General features: G+C 36.8%; 2 protein-coding genes across 4 annotated transcripts in view; one reads left to right on the forward strand and one right to left on the reverse strand.

Moving 5' to 3' along the window:
• Window positions 1–2218: 2218 nt before the first annotated feature.
• Window positions 2219–9733, reverse strand: proza (protein Z, vitamin K-dependent plasma glycoprotein a). The gene is made up of 10 exons (XM_027170196.2): window positions 9539–9733; window positions 8188–8298; window positions 7579–7748; window positions 7271–7295; window positions 6282–6395; window positions 6004–6132; window positions 4899–5014; window positions 4692–4809; window positions 3663–3979; window positions 2219–3571 (listed from the first exon to the last, which is right to left on the reverse strand). Exons 2-10 carry the CDS (start codon window positions 8261–8263, stop codon window positions 3362–3364), a joined length of 1275 nt encoding a protein of 424 aa, XP_027025997.1. The 5' UTR covers window positions 8264–8298; window positions 9539–9733; the 3' UTR covers window positions 2219–3361.
• A 2343-nt stretch (window positions 9734–12076) lies between these two features.
• LOC113658018 (F-actin-uncapping protein LRRC16A-like) overlaps window positions 12077–17000 on the forward strand; it is a 37909-nt gene continuing 32985 nt past the window's right edge. For all 3 annotated transcript variants that reach the window (XM_027170181.2, XM_027170182.2, XM_027170183.2), the window contains exons 1-2: window positions 12077–12457; window positions 15904–16001. In XM_027170181.2, coding sequence (XP_027025982.2) covers window positions 12421–12457; window positions 15904–16001 — 135 coding nt within the window. In that variant the 5' untranslated portion in view covers window positions 12077–12420. The remainder of the gene's footprint in view (window positions 12458–15903; window positions 16002–17000) is intronic.

The raw sequence follows: 17000 nt of genomic DNA on the forward strand, positions 1-17000 counted from the left end.
CACACACAGACACACACAGACACAAACACACAAACACACTCACACACACACACACACACACACACACACAGAGAGAGAGAGACACGGACACAGACACGCACACACAAACACACACTCAGACACACAAACACACAATCAAGCACACACAAACACACACACTACTGCCTATTTTCTTGCTTTGACAAAAACAGACCATTAAATTTATCCTTTTGTCACCTGCCACCTGTTGGAAGGTTTGCTGCATCGAGCTATAAATGTTGTGATCTGGCTCCACCCTGGAACCACTTATGTTTGTTATTGTTGTGGTGGCTGTCCTTGGTGCTGAACTCACACTGACGGCACTGTGCAAATTCACACATTACAACTGAATTTAAAACAATGTTCCATACATAATGGGTACATAATCAATACTGCTGTATACATAATGCTACAGTGAAAGACCAGAGGTGAAAAAAGTGCTGAGAAATAATAAAAAGTGAAAGTATAGCGCGTGTGTCACATTGTGAAAATATTACACAATTAAAAGTGGAAGTAGACAGAAAGAAATGGATTTAAGTGAAAGTTGCACCCTTTAAAATCATAATTATTGTTTTCAGACTAACTTTTATTACTTATCTAAAACTTTTGGAAGAGAAGACAATTTTAAAGCTTTTAAACCATTCTGCCTTAAAATATCATTCCTTCAATGGAGGTTTGCCAAACTTACCATGAGCAAGATTTGTTTTAGCTACTAGAACTATGCTAGTCAAACCTGAGAAAACATTTGTTTACCTTAGCATTAACTTAGCTTTAGCTGCATTTACCCCAACATGAGTTCATGCCTTCTAGTGAGCCTAAAGGAGACGTTTAACATTACAAAATTTTGTTTCTGATGTATGGCCATGGGCGCTTATCCTCAAGATCCACACTGCAGAATGATGCATTATTTCTTTTTAAACACATACTATAAACTTGGGCAAATGCATTTGTTATTGGTTTTTGGAAAATTGTTACATTCACAGCATTTGGCAGACATATTTATCCAGAGCGACTTACATTGTTATCTCATTTTATACAACTGAGCAATTGGGGTTTAAGGGACTTGCTCAGGGGCCCAGCAGTGGCAGGTTGTTTACCAGGGATTCAAATCACAAACTTCCAATCAATAAAGCCAATGCCTTAACACATCCCAGGTTAATTTACCAATGAAGCACCAGCATGGAGAAAAACAGAGAATGTTCATGCTGCATGAGTAAAAACGAAGATCAAAACTAGACTGTGATAAGTGCTGAAAATACAGTACTTAAGGCCTGGTCACACTTGACTGCTAGGAATATGGGCAGCAACCGGCTATGACAATATGCACACCAAGACGTTTTTTTTGTTTGTTTGTTTTTTTTACCTTCATTTTATCCTTATTAGGAACAAGCTATCCAGCCAACAGAAAACTACATAATTTTGCATTTATGAGGTTTGCTTTCACAGAGTTAGAGATTTAACCAAATAGTGTGTGTTGATGGATTGAAGTAAACACTATAAGCAAGTACAGCATGCAGCAAATCAGGCGGTTTCTCTTTATATGCTGGTTTTATATTATTTTGAAGCTGAAAACACAATGGTGAGACATGTCAGAGATATATATGGGACATATACAGTATCATCCATCTCTGTTTTTCTGAAGATGTCACAGCGTGACGTGTCGACCTATCCGTCACACGTCTTCAATGCAGTTACCCCCAATGAGCAAGTTTGAGGCAATACTGTTTTGGCATACAAAAACTCCCTGAGACGATATGAGCAAGAAACCTACAGAGGAACCAGGCTCAAAAGGGAACCACATCCTCATCTGTATGACAGGATCGTCACATGATACGAATTCACACGGTTTATCAAACTTGAATGTTGGAATGCAGAGAAATGACTGGAACTCAGTGGAGTGTACAGTAGCATCATCAGGGGAATGTGATAGCGTAGTGGGTACGGTGATGGACTACTGATCTGACTGGTTGGAGTGTGAATCCCATGTTCACCAAGCTACCGCCTACACTGGGTCCATGAGCAAGGCCCTTAACCCCCATTTGCTCAGTTGTATAAAAATGAGATAAAAACAAAAGTTGCTCTGCTGCAAATCTGTTATCGCACCTAAAGTTTCAGTATAACAACATTAATATTTTACTAATCCAGTAAAGTTAAGCACATATTTATAAGATGTACATATGAAAAAAACATTTAGAAATTATTTGGTTCATTGGGTTTATTATCCAGTTACAGGAAGTGTTTAATACTATAATAACGTCACACCAATAGAGTTAGGTTGGAAATTATACACTGTATACGTACATAAATAGACTGTACTACATAGTGTAGGAGTATACAGTATATTACATAACCAAATATTTCATTCAACATCCTACACCTTCATCAGACACAGTACAGCAGTTATTTACTTTATTTTGTTGCATTTTATCTTATTGAGTCGGCATTAGTTAGTGACGTGTAAGGAAGTCGAAATTATGACATCGGGCGCTTTGGTGTGAGATGGATGTGTGGGATGGAGGTGCAGCTTCTCTTAATTAACTACAAAAAAATTACAACCAGATTTTATAACTCTACTTCCAGAAAATAAAAAATAAAGAATTTAAGCACATCAGGTGTGTTTTACTTTCGTTTGTGTTTTATAAATTCATCAAGCTGCTGTTAACTTTATCGCTCCATATTAAACCATTTCTCATGGGAACCAATTTGCTTGTGTTTCAATACTGTAACTTCAGCTTCTGAGACGAGTAAATGTTCATTTTCAACAGATTTACCCTCAGTTACAGTACAAACACTGCATCTGTTGTTTCCGGTATGTTATCTGACACGCCACCAACTCAGAAAATCCCATTTCTCTGCCTGGAATTATGACTTTGAAGTGGGTTCAACTTGTGAATAAGATCTTTCCCAATGACCTGAACCCATACTACTAAGCTTTATGGTTTGTTTCTGACTTTCTGTTTTGACCAAGCTTCTGTATCTTGTTTCCCAACTTCTGGCCTTTGAGTTATTTATCACATTGCTGATCACATGACCTGTGTGTCATTGTCCCTTATTTTAAATTGTTTCCTATCTTTTTCATTAAATCTTAACATACTATACTATCCAGAGCATATGTGTCATTTCATACTACTGTATATTGATGTCTTATTTCATTCCAAAGAAAGAATAGACATATAGAAAAATGTATGTATGTCCATATATGTAAAGTGCTGCATTATAGACGTGTGTATGAGCTTTACTATAGGAATTAAAGATTGTTGGAGAAATATCAAGCACATGCTCTGGAAAATCACTAGGATTGGTTGACAGAAAATAACAGACACACGGTTTCGATCTACTGGTTTTATACAGAGCCCATTATAGTCTTCAACCAAGGAAGGAAGCGAGACACCTTCTGAAAGACGTAACCGTTGCTACACTCCATCCCTTGAGACTGGCTCACTATGCCGGTGAGAAAGAAGGCGTCTCGGTACAAGGTGAGGATGGGACTGCCGGCGCCAAACATGCAATCTGCTTTGGGACGTGGCAGGGTGCAGGCCATCTTGTTGGTAATCTTGAAGCCAATATGAAATGGAAATCCAATTTTAGGAAATTCATTCATGATATTTAGTAAATTGCTGCAACAAGAAAAAAAAACTCCTTACCTGCCCCAAGTGACGCTCCATGCAAGTTGGCAGTTTGCTGTAAGACAGGTGGTTTAGCCTGAGGCTTCCTTGAAACTCGGGTGCGTCTTTCCAACCAGTGACCACGCCCAAGTTCTCCTCCGACATCAGAACACTATCTGCGAAATCTCTCTCGGGCAAACAGGCCGGCAACATCGTCTTCTTAAAGACAATCTTGTCTTTCAGCTCGATGACAGCCAGGTCGTTTTCTGCTTTTCCCTCCAGATAAAGTGGATGAACGTGCACCTGCTTTACATACAGGGTCTGTTCACCAGGCTCATAGGAAGGTACCCTCTTACCTGGATACACAAACATGTGTTACTGCTGTTTCATCAGAAATCATCTGAAACGTATGAGTTGAGGTGAAGTAAAAATATAGAGAAACAATTACTTTTTTAATCTAATTAATCATCAATATTAAAATATCATCAATATTTAAAAAATATTTTTTTCTTCTACTCTGTGCTTATTCGTTAACCTTTTTTTTGCCGAAAATTGGTGTGTGGTGCCTCATGAAATAGTCCAATCAAACATGAAACTGAAAGTTAGACAACTGTCAAATCGATTGAACGTTGGCGTGAGGAATTTGCGTCTTTAGCCAGTATTTTTCCACTGTGCACCATGCTTCAGCAAATCATCACATACTCAGCACACGAAAGACAATTTTAAGCTCAGAATCAGTTACTTACAGTTTTATACACCTTAGCAAACACTGTTGTTATACTGATGTTAAAATGACCACAGTATTAGGACTTATGAGCGCTTCCATACTTGTCTGGATTTTTTTCCTTAAAGAAAATGCACTTAATAGTAAGTTCACTTATTTCACATGTGCACATGATATTTATTTATTTTCATTATTTTTTAGGACATGGGGTAACATATTTCAGTTTTCCTTTTTTTTGACCCCAAGGTCCATTTAGAGGCTCCGTATGTACTGTAGCAGGACTTTCCCTTTAACAACATTACATTTTTGTGATTGTTCCCTTTTTGCAGATCGTTCGCACTTACCCAAAGCCACCTGGAAGTCATTATGTTTCTGTGCACACTGTGCAGTGGTCAGTACAAAGTTCTCTTTGACGATGACACCACTGCAAAACCCCCTCGACTCACTGTTACGCAGCACGGCCTTAAAATAAAACAAGAGCACAATTAAAACTCCAAACAAATACAGAGGTTTTTAATGTCAACATGCGTGATTGTTATAAGCTTCCGTACCTGCCATGGACATTCTTCGGCATTGCAATCCAATCCTTCATAGTTCGAGCGGACGTTGGTGGACTGCCGGCTTTCCCACTGGCGCAAACTGCTCACCTTCCCACATGGATATTGCACTGAGGAACAACACAACACTGTGTTAACATATGAGCTTCACAAAGCAGCCTACGGTACATGACAATAAACTGGAAGACAAAAGAATATACTGAATATAATATTTATTATTATTAAATATTAAGAATAAATATGCTTCCTATCAGATTTAATATACATGCTATTTACAGGAAAAAATATGTTTGCTATGAATAGTAGTAACCTAATAGCTATTAAATAAAAAAATATATATTAAAGACATCTCTCAAATATATATGCCACATATAACAAATTCTCTAAAGAGTTAAATATATACACTGTTCATTTTTTTTTAGAAACATACTAAACCCCACAGTGTTTTATAGTACAAGAAACAATTCCATACGTCTACGACTATCATGGAAAATTCCTGTTCCACCATTACAGTATTTACATAACAGCTGTTGCTAGGATTCAGATCAACATAATTATATGTCTAGAATCCCAGGCAACAAGCCAAAGTGAAAGAGGAACTACGTGATGAAAACAAACAGAGGAACAAAACACTCAGCCCTTCCAATTGCAATCAGCGTCACAGAGAGGATTCCCTTTACATCATCACAGCACAATCATACAGCTACTGTAACTCCTGCGTAGGTTTCCTCGCATGAGGAAGCCTTTGGTGAAGCAGATGTTTAATGACGAACAGAAATTCACAAATGAGTTGGATGGGAGGATACCTAAACTAGTCACCAAGCGGTTACTATGGCGACAGTCAACAGTGTTCCTAAGCAATCATAATGATGCTATTAGTGTAACACCTTGAAGATTAAACTGACAAACACACACACACAGGTTTGTCTCATACAATACATACTTATAGATTTGCTGAAAAGACAAAATGTAATTGTTTTTTCCTCCTAGATAAAAAATCCCGCCCTTTCCGTAAAATTCAACCATTCATTTCAACGGTAAAAAATCTGAATTGAAAATGATTAACTCGAATTTTTCTGAAAAAATTAAGCTTCCTCACCAGCAGGCACGCATTTCTCTTTCTGCTGCAGCTTCCATCCGTAAGCGCAGGAACACTCATACGACTGGTAGCCAGGTTTACAGAACTGACTACATCCTTTGTTTTTATCAATGATGCACACCGTCTGATCTGTGAGAGAAATAAACAAGCTTAAAGAATTTTAAAAAATCACGCTTGAAGAAGAGTAAACAGAAAAGATCGAGCATTTTCGTCTACAGCTGTACGAAGGTCATCTAGTGTGTACAGAACTCTGTATCTGGCTCTTAGATTTTTTTCACCTGTTTCACAGTGAACTCCTGAAAATCCTGATTTGCAGATGCAGTCATAACCACCGACGCTGTCTGAGCACATAGCACCGTTTTTGCACGGCTGGTTTATACACTGATCTCCGTCTGTGAAATAGAATTGTTTATGAAAATAATCGTAAAAAAAGCTTTGTGAATTTTACAATTAAGGGTAGAGATCCCACTTTATTTTTTATGATATATAAAATATATAATATATAAAAAATATATATATAACTAACAGTCAATAAAAGCCCATCTCATCCAAAATATTTTTAATAAAAGCTTCAGATAACTATAAGCTACGAAGCATATTCATATTCATATGTCAGGAATCTATGTAGTCCATAGTAGTGAAATGTAGAGATGATGAAAACGAGCACAGTTTGCAGAATAATTCACATATAAAAGCATAAAAGCTATGAAATCCCTAAATTAGTGCAAAAAGAATACAGCTTTCGAAGTCACATAATGAGCTAAGCGGAGTTAAAGCTTGATATAAAAAGCCTGAAACATGCAAGCTGATGAACTCCAGAGTGAGTTAGAGAACATCTATAAAGAAAAAAAACAGCATTGTAAAGACCAAACATGTCCAGCACTGGAAGCTCTAACAAAACAAAATAAATCCAAACTTTGATCTCACACAGCATCTAAAATGAATAAAAAACACAATAGCGCACAGAGTAATTGAGTAAATAGAGGATTAAAGAGAAAAACAAACAAAATGACAAGAAATCTGAAGGTTCTGAAGAGATCGACACGAAACCCCCAGAAACTGAAGGAGACAGATTCATGTTTGGAGCTTTTATGAGGAAGTATAAAATCTTCTGAGGCTCGTGCCAAATAATTTGTGTTCATTTAGTTCATTTTCCATGCATGATTAAACATGTAAATATCATAGGTCTTGGTCAACAACCTATATTGAGTTATAGTATGGTATATCTTTTAGGAAAAACACATGAAGTCCAGGCAGCACTACTTACCTATGTACACTGACCAGAAGATATCCTGCAATAAAAGAAAAGCAAAGACTTTATTCACAGTAAAGCCCAGGAGGTCAGTGTCTCCAGAGCAATACTGAATTATTAATTTCCTGTTTACTTCCAGGTTAAGAGCTATAAAAGCACATGGTTTCATTTAATGGTTAGAACATCTGGTCTTCTGGAGTCGGACTATTTTTCGAACATTTAGTTTATTACTGTTTAAAATATATATAAATCTATGACAATGATATATGCTCTAGATACTATGCATTAGCTACATGAAGATGTTTACAAGGTCAGAGACTCACAGTGCGATAAGTGTCCTGAAACACCTCCCTGGCCTCTTCATAGCTGCACACTTCCTCCAGACACTCTCGCTCGAGGTTGTGAGGGAGCGTGCTCTCCTCATCTCCTATATTCCCTCTCTTCTGACGGCTTATGACTTCACTGGCCTCCTTCCTGTCCAGGAAAACTGGGGCTGAGAGGATGGGATGTATTTATAGTTCTGCAATCTCGACTGATGCATTAAAATCCAATGTTTCCGATGTTTATCGCGTTCTGTTATACAGGTCAAAAGCTGCGTAATGGATCCTCTAACTACGTTTAAAGCAAGATCTCGAGGAAAATTAACTTTTATTAGACTAACACACTTCATAATACATGGTAAGATGTTTATTATTGGAATCATGTAGGATTTTTTTTTGACAATGGATTTTTACATTACATTACCATCACAGAACACATTAATTACACACAACTAGACAGATAGACAGACAGACAGACAGGCCAGATGGACCGGATACCGGGAAATATTCATTTTTGAGAAAATTTATGTATCGTAGTCCACAAGATCTCCCAAGATATAGTTAACACTAACGTAAATAATCAGATTAATTGATTAGATTTAAAAGTCGTACCTCCATTTTTGGGCTGTCCAGCCGTCACAGAGCCTAAGAGGAAGGTTACGGAAAGCGTGGTGTAAAGCCACACCATGGTAACGTCCGAATCTGCGGCAAGTCTGGGTCTTCCTGTAATGTTTAAAGTTCACCTCAAACAGCTGTTTACTTTACTGAGAAGACTTTCATCATCCCATTATTGATCTTTACAGAGTTTCACTACAGGTCATACAGAAACAGAGTCTTTTGACATGGTAGCTTTGCTAAAGTTAAACAAATTAGAAGTCTCTAGATTGTAGAGCAGTCGTTCATTTATTTTAAAATCAGCAACACTTACATCATATCAACAAGCTGGAATTATGTTTACTAAATAAATAAATAGGTTTTTGCTTTCGAAGCTCAAGTTCAGGAAATGCACAAATGCTAATCTTTAATTACTTAATTATGATCTAACAATTTTACACAAGTCAAAAATAGTTCTGAGTCTCAGTTCGAGTACATAACGTATATAGAGGTGTTATTACCACATTATCTACTCTACATAGAGCCTTTTTAACACATTATCTACCGAAAAAATAATCACTTACAAATAATTTCCCTTCGTTCATTTATAATTCTTTCCAATTCGCCAAGACAGCAGATTCGTTTATAAACATGAAGGTAGGTCCTGTTTAGGTCTTATCTTTCTACAGATCTGCGATAAAAATGTCAACATTTGGCTGTAAACAGACTTAAAACATAAACTAGTACTAGTAATTTTCTCAAACCTCTGATTGAGATTCAAGCAAATGGTGGAAAATGTAGAACATGTGAAAATGTTAAGTGATTTCTCAGCTTGCCTGAGATACAGTTTAACAAAAAAGTGCATAAAGTGCTGAATCATTTGGTGCCATGGTTGGATGGTGAGTGATGGATGTTGGAGACAAACAGGAACAACGCCTTTGTTTTATCTACACTGCCCTCATGTGGAAGACTGCATGCTTTTCCTCTTGAGATAAACAAAGATCAGGCCTGAATTAACGGAGACCCTGAATCATACTGGGAGTACATGAATGCATAAAATCATGTTTTAATCATCACGCTAGATTATATATATTGTTTAATACAAATAATATATAATATATAATCTGTTATATGCTAGAAATTGAACCCCAAGCACTGATATTATCTTCAGTGCCTCCTATAAGGAAACAATATACACTGTTTATATGCATCATAATTGCATGACAAAGCATATATTTATGCACAATACGTTTTAGCTTCTAATCTAATATATGATTATTGATGTAGTAAATAAGACCCTGACACCTCAGTCACAATCACATGACATCACAGCTCAATAATTTGGTTTATTAGATATTTTGTCTCTTACCTTTACACAGCACAAATAATCCGGTTTATTATGAGTCCTAAAAACAATTCCCAATTCATCCGTTCAATTTATGCAGGGTGTTCTTCAGATTAACCGACACACCGAATGAATCGCTTACACAACACCGTCTTGTTTATCAGCCTCGGGATTTAATCCTCATTTCAGTCCAATGTAAGGCGTGTTTATGTTCCAGATCACTGTAGTATCTCTTTATGAACACTAGAGGGAGCCCTCAAACTGCTCAAACACCATCTCAGAAGATTTGTAGAAAAGAAATTACAAATATATATATATATATATATATATATATATATATATATATATATATATATATATATATATATATATATATGTGTGTGTGTTTTAAAATCTATTGAGATTACTTAAATCTGTCGAGTCATACGAATTTAGCCATAAAATATTTAAAGTAAATGACTTGTTTATGTTTTTTTGAAAATATATATTTAAATAACAAAATTAACCTGAAGTGAAGTGAAGTGACATACGGCTAAGTACGGTGACCCAGACTCAAAATTCGTTCTCTGCATTTTACCCATCCGAAGTGCACACACACAGCAGTGAACACACACACCATGAACACACACCCGGAGCAGTGGGCAGCCATTTATGCTGCGGCGCCCGGGGAGCAGTTTGGGGGTTCGGTGCCTTGCTCAAGGGCACCTCAGTCGTGGCCGGCCCGAGACTCGAACCCACAACCTTAGGGTTAGGAGTCAGACTCTCTAACCATTAGGCCACAACCTTATACTTAATAAAATTAAAGCTAAAAAAAAAATACAATTTATAACATGTAATATATATTACAGCCTGAGATAGGCACAGGCTCCCTGTGACACGAGTAGTTCGAATAAGACAATGAACGAATGAATGAATGAATATATATATGTTTATATATATATATATTACAAATACGAAATTGTTTAGATTTACTGCTTCTGACCAAAATGACAAAAAAATGTCATTGTTTTAAGCAAAATACACAATATTCTTGAGACATACAAAATGTAAATATCAAGAAATGTCAACAATGTAGGTGTAAAAATCATATAATATAATCATATAATATACACAAATATATATAATATAAAAAAATAATAGTGTAGCTGATAAAAAAATAACTGCAAAAAAATGATATAATTGATTGATTGACAGCTAATATCAGCCTTCAGGATGACTACACACTCAGGAATACAGAATACAATATTTCCCATGTTCTATTATTGACAATTGTGTCAGGATGCATCACACATCGTTTTTCCTAAAACAACAAACCCCAAGTGTTCAATCCAGTATACAAAAGCCTCATTGTCCGAGTCTCATCACAGAAACTGGAAGTGTGTAATGAATAAAGCCCTTAAGCTTTTAAGGAATGGAGTAACGACAAGATCAGGTGGGATTAATTGCAGTGTGTGTTCATACATGGATCTGCAAACCAGCAAGATTTGAGTTTCTGGTTTCACTTCCACAGTTAAACTGTTTGCAAATGCTGATGAATTACTACACTCATAAAAATAAGGAAGCTAAATGCATCAGATAACACAACATCAGAAGGCCTTGCTTCAAGTTTATGGACATTAGCGATGTTACATATGGACATTACCCGTTGGCTGTTTATGAGTTCATGGCTGTCCTATGAGACTGTTTTTCACAGCATAAGCAGTAGTTTAAAATCAAGTGCTGCAGGAATCAGTCCTAAACCTGGAAATTTGTCAGCATTGTATCACTTCCATCCCCGTAATCTCATTGTCTATGATTTTTATTAATTTCCTTTTGTTTAAGCGGGGAAGTCATGGCCTTATGGTTAGAGAGACTAACAAGTAATAAAAGTCCATCTCATCAAAATATTTTCAATAAAAGTGCACTGATTTCAGATAAGCTACGAAGCATAAGTATTCGCCCCTCTTCCACCCCCATTTAAATACATCCGAAAGAATGTAAAGATCTTGATGAAAAAAAAAAATCTTCTTTAAAGATATATTAACTTATGTGACTTATTGGTATTATAAGAGATTATAGCAAGAGATTTCAGCAAGAATCCAAAAGCTGATCCAATCATGGCTTGGACTACAATAATACTTCAACCCTGCAGCAATCATTTATTCAGTTGTCAGTGGAGAGTTGGCTGTGGGTGGGAATTAGCAGGTTAGTCATTTGGGGAGAAAAATTAAAATTAAAATGAAAAATAAACAAAACTTTAATTAATATAATGTGTTTTGTTTTTCTGATACTAATAAACCAAAAGGAAATATGCTTGATGTTTTGAGATTTATTTACCTGAACATAAAATAGACATAAAAAATAAACTCTTGAATCCGTTGCAATGAACAAACAGAACAAACAGAACAAACAGAACATAAAACATATTGTAAATCTCAACATGGTTCTGAACCGTTTGGCTTTCCATAGCGATGTGCAGGTTCGTTTCTGGACAGACGCTGAAACGGGGGGCGTGGCTTCGCACATGGGCGTGTTTTGATCTTCTAGCATGTGGGCGTGGCTTCGCACATTCCTAAAGGACCAAAACGTGTCTCCACCCCTGTAGAGTCCAAACTCCGCTTTAGTTGCGTTTGTTTTGAAATGAGCTGGACGGACATTGTGGGAAGAAATTTCTAACAAGAAATAAATTAAATGTGGGAGAAAACAGCCTGGACTCATCAGGAAAGAAGTGCAGGATTGACCTAAGAGTGAGGAGAGAGAGAGAGAGAGAGAGAGAGAGAGAGAGAGAGAGAGAGAGAGAGAGAGAGAGAGAGAAGTGAGATTAGACTCCTGGACAGGTTCACACACGCTCCTGCACTTCTCAATTCGGTTTAATTCTGACTCTACTGATTTCCCTTTGCTGGACTGTGGGCTTTTGTTTGTTAAAGATGGTCTCAGAGGAGGACATCTCAAAAGAAGTGCTGGGTAAGAGACTTATTATTTACTATAAATAAATCATGGCGTCTCTGATTTGTACCTGTGCTCACAGGTGAGTCTGAATGGAATTTTACACTCAGATTTACTACTAATAATAGTAATAATAATATCAAACAACAGACTTATAATAATAATAATAATAATAATAATAATAATAATAATAATATCAATAATAATAATAATAAACAGCATTATTATTGTAATAATATTATACAACAATAATAATAACAATAATAATAATAATAATAATCAACATTATTATTGTTATTGTTATTGTTATTATTATTATTATTATTATTATTATTATTATGATTATGTTTTCCTCGGCCATTACCATCAGTGACTCTGTGATTGTCAAAACAAGAAGACGTATACAGTTTTCTGTCCATTACTTCCTTAATGAGATGCCAAAATGTTTATGTGAAGTCAAAACTTTAAGATGCATCTTGTTCACGTCAGAACAGTAATGAACAGGGCTAATATCAGGAAGCCCTCTAACGTTACTGCTACTTTAATTCCTAACTAATATAGCTCATTATATCATTCACTAAAATAAGGTTAATTATATAAATGTGTACAATAATATTTTTATAATTTATTTTATTACATTTATTTATTATTTATTTAGAGGCTTAAAAGTCATTTCACCATTATTTATTAAAATCATCATTTGGACATAAAACTCTAATTGATAAATTAATACTTAATAGTATGTGATTCCACCAAGACTCCACAAAGACTCCTCGAGGTCCCTGGAGCCAATTTTGTGAACTATTGTCTTAGAAGTTATATACAGAAAATCAACACTGTTTATTTATATACATGTCTGTAAATTGTGTAGATATGTAACTATAATTCCACACATAATGCTTAGACTGTATTATAATGTCCTAGCTAGTGCAAGAATCATCACAGGCCTGTTATCATTGCTCAACTCATGGAGTAACCTGTCTAAACACGTCTCAGTCGACGCTGAAAGCCTCTTGTGTGCTTCGAATAAGAATATTTTTAAATGTCAGCCATAACATGGATCGTTGAAGACATGGGATAATTAAGTACTGTATCATGAGTGATTCTAATGTGGTAACATGTATGTAGTTACAAGACCATATCTCTGAATCAGCTGAATGTTAAAGGAAAATCTGTCACCTGTTAATCAAGCGTGCAATTTTTATTTCTATATAAAAATTTTAAATCATGCAGCTTTGTAGAAATAAAGATTTAGGCTTAGGTTTTGTGTGCTTTTTTGGAGTGTAGAATTATTTAAGAATTAACCTTCATTACATTGAATCATTTGTTTAATCTCCACGCAATATCCATCCATTCATCCATCCAAAGATCCTCTTCTGTACACTGTGTATCCTACTGGCACATGGGCAACCTGGAGCGTTTCCCAGGAGGCCCAAAGCACAAGACATGGTACGTTCTGGACAGGAAGCGGATGTTGGACTATCACAGGGCACAATCACGCACATTCTCACACACTACAGCTAATTTAGAGATGAAAATCAGCCTGCAATGCAATTTAAACTGGAGGAGGAAACCGGAGTAACTAGAGGTACCCGTAGGAGACAGGGTTTGATAACCGAAACCCTGGAGGTGTAAGACAAACGTGCTAATCATGAGGAACTCTAGAATAGTGACCAAGAATTTCAGAGCATGGTCCTTTGTCAGCTGTACACTAAACCATCTACAATAAATACACGGCAGTTACTCACTGCACGTGCTACATGCTATAGATCCTCCAGTACACACACAATACACAGGTTATATATACTGAGTTATGAATGTGTGGGTGTTTGTGTTCTGACACGCTGCACTCTGTGTGTACTGTAGGTTACAGTTTCAGAGCATTTACACTGCAAGTTTCAGTGCTGCTTTTGTTATACAGTAGTTCTTATTACTGAACTCATGTCTGAGAGCAACCTCTAATAACCTTCTCTCTCTTTTTCTACCTCTTTCAGTTTCTTTTTGTTTACTCACTATCGGGATCTATTATAACCTCTCTCTCTCTCTCTTGCTCTTTCTCTCTCTCCCCCTCTCTAACTCTCTCTCTCTCTCCCTCCCTCTCAGTCTTTCTCCCTCTCAGTGTCTCTCTTTCTCTCTCTCTCTCTCTCTCTCTCTCTCTCTCTCTCACTCTCTCTATCGCCTCTCTCTCTGTCTCTCTCCCTCTCTCTCTCGCCATCTCCCTCTCTCTCTCTCCCCCTTCTCTTCTCTCCTCCCTCTCTCTCTCTCTCCTCTCTAGTCTCTTTCGCCTCTCATTCTCTCTCTCTCCCTCTCTCTCTCATTCTCTCTCTCTCTCTCTCTCTCTCTCTCTCTCTCTCTCTCTCTCTCTCTCTCTCTTTCCCTCCCATTGTCATAAACACATCTATCACATTTCACTTATTATGTCACTCTTTCCAATTTCCTAAATATAAATGACATCACTGACAGTCACAATATCACTAAATATACACAGTGATCTACTCTACCATGAAGTCATGAAGTCATTAACAGTAGGAAATGACAAGAGTTTCATGTTTCAACTTTATTTGCATTAAAAGTGTCTTAAGAACTGTTGTACACTCCATGATTTGAGCTGACAGGAAGGTTGTTTACGATCAGGAGAGCAACCAAAAAAGCATATCAACACACACAACATGTCAAAGCTTGAGACAGATATAAAAACAGAGCAGATCCTCACTTTCAGCCAAACCGGAGAGTCAGAGATTGTTAAAAGACTGTGATGTTCATGTGTTTCTATTAAAGTGGCCAGTCAGTGTATTTAGTGACCAGAAGAAGTTATAAATAAATTTAATCCATTGGGTATTTATTTATTTATTTATTACTGTTTGTCCTTGAAGGAAATTTCAACAGTTTACCTTTAACAAGACATTTTTTTCAAAATAAAATAAATATATATTTGTATATATGCACTAGTTGTCTTCCTCTCAAGATGACCTCACTCGCTCTGTTTATCTGCCTCACTTTCATAGAGTCTCTGTGCTATCATGACACCAACCCTACACACACACACACACACACACACACACACACACACACACACACACACACACACACACACACACACACACACAGAGTCTTTTTCTTTCTTTTGGAAAATATTTTCACGTGCCCGTGATCCAGAAATCCAGAGTAAAATTCCAGCTATGATGTCACCGACCCATTTCCCATCTGATTTTAGTGCCAAGTCCAAGAGAGAAAGAGAGGAGAAATAAAAAGCGAGACTTCCAGGAAGCGAGAGAGAGTTAGCCGAAAGGTCGTAAACGCACGTCCTGCAGAACCGAAAATGAGCTCAGTCCTTGACTCCATGTAGTGTCGTGGTTTAACGTAGTCGAAGCCACACTGTGGGATTGTAAATAAATGTACAGGATAGTGAAGCACATGATGAATGAAGTCTGTCTGTCTGTCTCTCTGTCTTGGGGGTTTTGTAGAGAGCGTGCAGGATGCGGTGGGCCGACAGCTCAAACTAAACCTGAGAAAGAAGGTGCACCTGGAGGGCAAAGGTGACAAACAGGACACCCGAATCCTGGTGAGTGAAATGTGTGTAGCTATGGGACTTTATTACAGCATGCATTATTACTGACAAGCCGTACAACATTAACTGACACATTCTGTTTTGAACCACATACAAATCAATAAAATCTGTGGGGATCAATCATATGGAATTAATAATAGATTAAAATTTTCAGTTTCTGCAAGCAGCGATTAAGGAGTCCAAGCACTTTTGTGTTACAGAACAACATATTTCACCATCAGTGATTTTTCTGCGGTTTGAAGACAGAACGTCAAGCTGTTGCTGATATGTGGTTGCACTTGCCCAACATTATCAGAATCAGAATACTTTATTAATCCTCAGGGGGAAATTGTCTCAAGTTCACCAAACAGCAGCTCAAATTCACCAAAATACGAATACAAAAATACAGACTTATATACTTTAACTCGTCTAAAACAAGTCCCGCCTCCTGCACCGTGATTGGCCAGCATGTAATCAACAAGAAAACATCTAGCACTTTTGATTGGTTGTTTTTGGTTTGTGTGATGGATGATGGCTCTTACTGTGACAGAGATCAACAATTTTCTTACAGTTGCACAATTTGTAACTGTTTACAAATCAATTTGAATAAAATAAAAGATTATGAAGGTTAAGGTCCACCACAGAGGCAGGGTTGGGGCAGATTTAGCATTTAGCATAATGTCATAACATTTAGATGTAAATGTCAGATCAGACGCATTTGTTTAAATTGTATGAGATTGGAGAACAATACTGAATCGTAAAACAAATAATACACACCTGGGGTGTGCGGCTCTAGGAAAATACTCAGTGATGTGGTCTGATTAAGGAGGATGGTGGAATTTATATCCAGCAGATTTGGTTACGACACAGACACATTGCGGGGGGAAAAATAGCCTAAATTCATTCATCCATCCATTATGTAATACTTTCTATAAGACATTAATTTTGAGTTAAAAGAGGTCGAAGTTCTAGAAAGTTCTAGTGACTAACTTGTCCGAGATGTGGTTTAATCGA

Source organism: Tachysurus fulvidraco, chromosome 10 (genome assembly GCF_022655615.1).
Source record: "Tachysurus fulvidraco isolate hzauxx_2018 chromosome 10, HZAU_PFXX_2.0, whole genome shotgun sequence".
Classification (NCBI taxonomy): Eukaryota; Metazoa; Chordata; class Actinopteri; order Siluriformes; family Bagridae; genus Tachysurus; species Tachysurus fulvidraco.

Excerpts from the sequence above, each read along its gene's own strand:
- proza (XM_027170196.2), bottom strand. The coding sequence starts at position 8,263 with ATGGTGTGGCTTTACACCACGCTTTCCGTAACCTTCCTCTTAGGCTCT. Across the intron at positions 7,296-7,578 it reads TTCAGGACACTTATCGCACT|GATATCTTCTGGTCAGTGTA; the intron begins GTGAGTCTCTGA and ends CTTTTATTGCAG. Across the intron at positions 3,980-4,691 it reads TGACTTCCAGGTGGCTTTGG|GTAAGAGGGTACCTTCCTAT; the intron begins GTAAGTGCGAAC and ends TTGTGTATCCAG.